This window comes from Palaemon carinicauda, chromosome 30 (assembly GCF_036898095.1).
Source record: "Palaemon carinicauda isolate YSFRI2023 chromosome 30, ASM3689809v2, whole genome shotgun sequence".
Lineage (NCBI taxonomy): Eukaryota > Metazoa > Arthropoda > Malacostraca > Decapoda > Palaemonidae > Palaemon > Palaemon carinicauda.
The window spans coordinates 78228348-78232225 of record NC_090754.1 but is presented as its reverse complement, the minus strand read 5'-3'; the positions used below and the strand labels follow the sequence as shown (position 1 = coordinate 78232225).

Genomic DNA, 3878 nt, shown 5'->3' with positions numbered 1-3878 from the left:
CTATTTCAGGTTTGTGCAGAAACAATACTGAAAGACCCAATAATTATTGGCGGAGAAAACAAAACTGTGGAAATAGACGAAACGTACTACAGCAAACGGAAATATAACAGGGGAAGAGAATTGCCGGAACAATGGGTCTTCGGAGGAATCTGCAGAGAAACAAAGGAAGTATTTTTGTATGCTGTTGAAAACAGAAATGCCTCAACCCTGACTGAATGCATTAAAATGAACATCTACCCTGGTACAACCATAATAAGCGATCAATGGTAAGCGTACAGTGGAATTGAACAACTGAAAGGGTATAATTTCCAACATCTCACTGTAAACCATAGTGAAAATTTCGTGGATCCTACAACAGGTGCACACATTCAAACGATTGAGAGCCTATGGCATAGCTTAAAAATAAAAAAAAAACGTCAGGGAGGTACTCATCGACAAATGATAGATTCATATCTATGTGAGTTTGCGTGGAGAAAGCGCACAGAGAAATCGCAGCATTTCAGTAAGATATTGATTGATATAAGCCAATTTAAGTGTTAATAAATAATTTCTCCACAAAATGGTTATCATTTTTGGGTTTTCCACATCAAAATACATACATTGGAATAAAAAAAACATTAAAATTCGATAGGCACTCAAACCGAAAAGACCCAATAAATTAAATGAATAAATTAAATTAAATTAAATTAAAATTAAATTACCCCATTTCTGCCCAGCGTAACATGTGTATCACGCTACTCGTATACAATGTTAATGTATGGCACATCTCCACATGCTGAAACAGTTTTGAACAGGAATGTCAGTTGTGTAGCCCGGACATGTGAAAAGGTGCATGCATGCATGAATGGTATAGGCTGCATTAACTAGTCTGCTGACAGGCGTTGTGCTGAGAAGTAGCTCCTCCGCTAACAATGGCTTCGAGTATAAGTTGAGCAAGCATTTAATTTTTCTGCAAGAAATTCTTTTTCATTATTGATATTGTTAAATAGAACACAGGGGGGAGGGGCGAATATTATGCGTTGATTAATATTCCCCTACTTTAGGATTTTTGTATATATACAGTATATCATATTCAGTCCAGCGTAACATATGTGTCACACTAGGTAAATATGAGGTCGCTTTTCATATATGTTTGATATTATTGGTTATATTCTTTCTAGTTTGTCACTAATAATAAATTTATCTGGTTTTTTTTTTTCAGAGGTCTGACTTGTGCAGAAATTCTAAACATACTAGAAGATGAAGATACACCAGCTGCAGTGCATATTGAACCGACTAATGATGAACTGATGGATGAAGATTCGGCAGGAGAAGATGAGGGTGGTCTGATAGACAACTTGCCAGGCAAACAACTAAATGCTCCTGCTGAGGCAGTGTTCCTTGATGGTCGACGCACTACAGAAGATGATGGAGACAGTGAAGAATATAGAAGTAGCAGTCATAGTTCAGGATACAAGAACCCCAAATGGCGTCGAGGTAACCTTCTCAGTTCGGTCGATTGCATCTTTCCAGAGCCCAATTATGTAAAGTACAGAGATTTTTCACCCATGGAACTTTTTGAACTATTTTTTGATGAAGAAGTGTGGAGTATGATAGTTAATCAGACCATTGTCTATTCTAAGTCCAAGAGAGAAACTTCTTTTACAGTAACTAAGGAAGAATTGAAAGTCTTCTTGGGAATTCTGTTGTCGTCTGGTATAGTACCTGTTTCTTCGCGAAGATTGTTTTGGAAGAATTCACCTTTGACAAGAAATGAAGCTGTGTACAATGCAATGAGAAGGAGCAGGTTTGAGAAAATTATGCAGTTCGTCCATTTTGCTGACAATTCCGCACTAGATAAAACAGACAAATATGAAAAAGTGTGTCCTTTAGTAAAGTTGATTTCAAATAGGTTCATAAGCCGTTTTCAACCTGGAAAATTCCTTTCGCATGATGAAACAATGATTGAATACTTTGGAAAACATGGATATAAGCAGTGCATTAGAGGAAAGCCCATCAGATTTGGATATAAAGCCTGGTGTCTGCATACAGATGATGGATACTTAGTAAGTTTTGATCTATATCAAGGATGCACATATGAAGGAAATGTCAAAAAGGAGAAAACATTTGGCAAATGTGCAGCTACTGTTCTGAAGAACATCGACTCACTGCAAGAAGATAGGAGACACTTCCCATAAAATTTTTACTTTGACAATCTCTTCACTTGTTTTCCGTTGTTGAAGGAACTTCAAAACAGAAAATACGGGGTACAGGAACAGTACGAGAAAACAGATGTAAAGGTTTCCCATTGATGCCAGTACAACAGATGAAGAAGCAGAAAAGAGGAAGCAGTGAATATTTTGTGGAAAAGGAAAACAAGATTGTATGTAGATGGATGGATAATTCAGTTGTGACAATAGCCTCGACAATTCACGCAAATTATTCTTCATGTAATGTGAAAAGATATTGCCAGAAAGAGAAAAGGAAGATAGAAGTTGACTGCCCCAAGATCACCCAAGAATACAATCGGCATTTGGGAGGAACTGACAGGCAAGACCAAAATGTGAACAAGCATCGGATCTCATTCCGGGGAGCATTTAGTTGTCTGCCTGACATGGTTGGTTGATGCAACTTTACAGAATGCTTGGCTGTTGCATAAAAAGTCTGGAGGGAAATTGATGCAGTGTGCAATCAAGGAACAACTTGCTGAAACCTACCTCAAAAGGTATGGTATTCCTCCAAAAGGAAAGGGAATGGCTCCACCTTACTCAGGAAAAGAGGATAAACGTGTTCTGGAGGATATTCGCTATGATGGAATGGAACATTACCTCGTAGAAACACCAGGAAAGAAACGAAGACGATGTGCAGGTGATGGATGTCAAAAAGTTCCATCTAGTCAGTGTAGTAAATGTAATGTAGGACTCGGCATACCTTGCAACCTTCCCTTTCAAAGAAAGTGAATATGACAGTTTTGAGGACTTTTGTTGGGACTGTAATAAGTTTTATAGAATGTTTTTGTAGAATCACAAAATAATCGTCATTATAGGGATCATGTCCTTGTATATGCCTAGCGTGACATTTATGTCACACCCTATTTTGTCCTTACTGTGCTAAATAAAATTATATAAAGACTTTTGGAATATCATTTACATGACATTTATTATGAAAATAGATAAATATAGTTTCAAGAAAATAAATAATTCAGGCAGATATGGGTTAAATTAAAATATTATATACATATGAATATGAATAAAAGACATATTTTAAAGCAGAAATTCAAACAGTTGCAATTTATAGAATGGTAAAGTTTGAATAAATAAATGAAAAATAATATACAAACTATGATTGGAAAAAAAGATATTCAATCTGGAATCTGTATCTTTATGGAAGGTGAGGAAGAAATAGTTTGACATCCCCTATTTGAGGGTCTAAGACCTTCACAAACATATTCACCTAATGGGCATGCCTTCTCCATCATGAGGCTCAATACTACACAGTAGTCTAGAAGTTTTATTCCAGCTATAACCGAAATGTGGAATAATCTTCCTGATCGGGTAGTTGAATCGGTAAGACTTCTAAAGTTCAAACTTGCAGCAAATATTTTTATGTTAAACAGGCTGACAATAAGTCTGTTTATAGTTTACATATGAAATATATGTTTTGTTGTTGTTACTGTTTTTTAAACATTCTATATTAATTATTCATTATTTCTCATATCGTTTATTCATTTCCCTATTTCCTTTCCTCACTGGGCTATTTTTCCCTTTTGGAGCCCTTGGGCTTATAGCATCTAGCTTTTCCAACTGGGGTTCTAGCTTCGGTAATAATAATAATAATAATAATAATAATAATAATAATAATAATAATAATAATAGTTTTAAGGCTTCCAGAAAACAGAT

The 3878-nt window shown here is 35.7% G+C and overlaps 1 protein-coding gene across 1 annotated transcript; it reads left to right on the top strand.

The window, feature by feature from the left end:
• The first annotated feature begins 1289 nt into the window (after window positions 1-1289).
• On the top strand, window positions 1290-2177 carry LOC137623611 (piggyBac transposable element-derived protein 2-like). The gene has a single exon (XM_068354447.1). It carries the CDS (start codon window positions 1290-1292, stop codon window positions 2175-2177), a length of 888 nt encoding a protein of 295 aa, XP_068210548.1.
• The last annotated feature ends 1701 nt before the right edge of the window (window positions 2178-3878 follow it).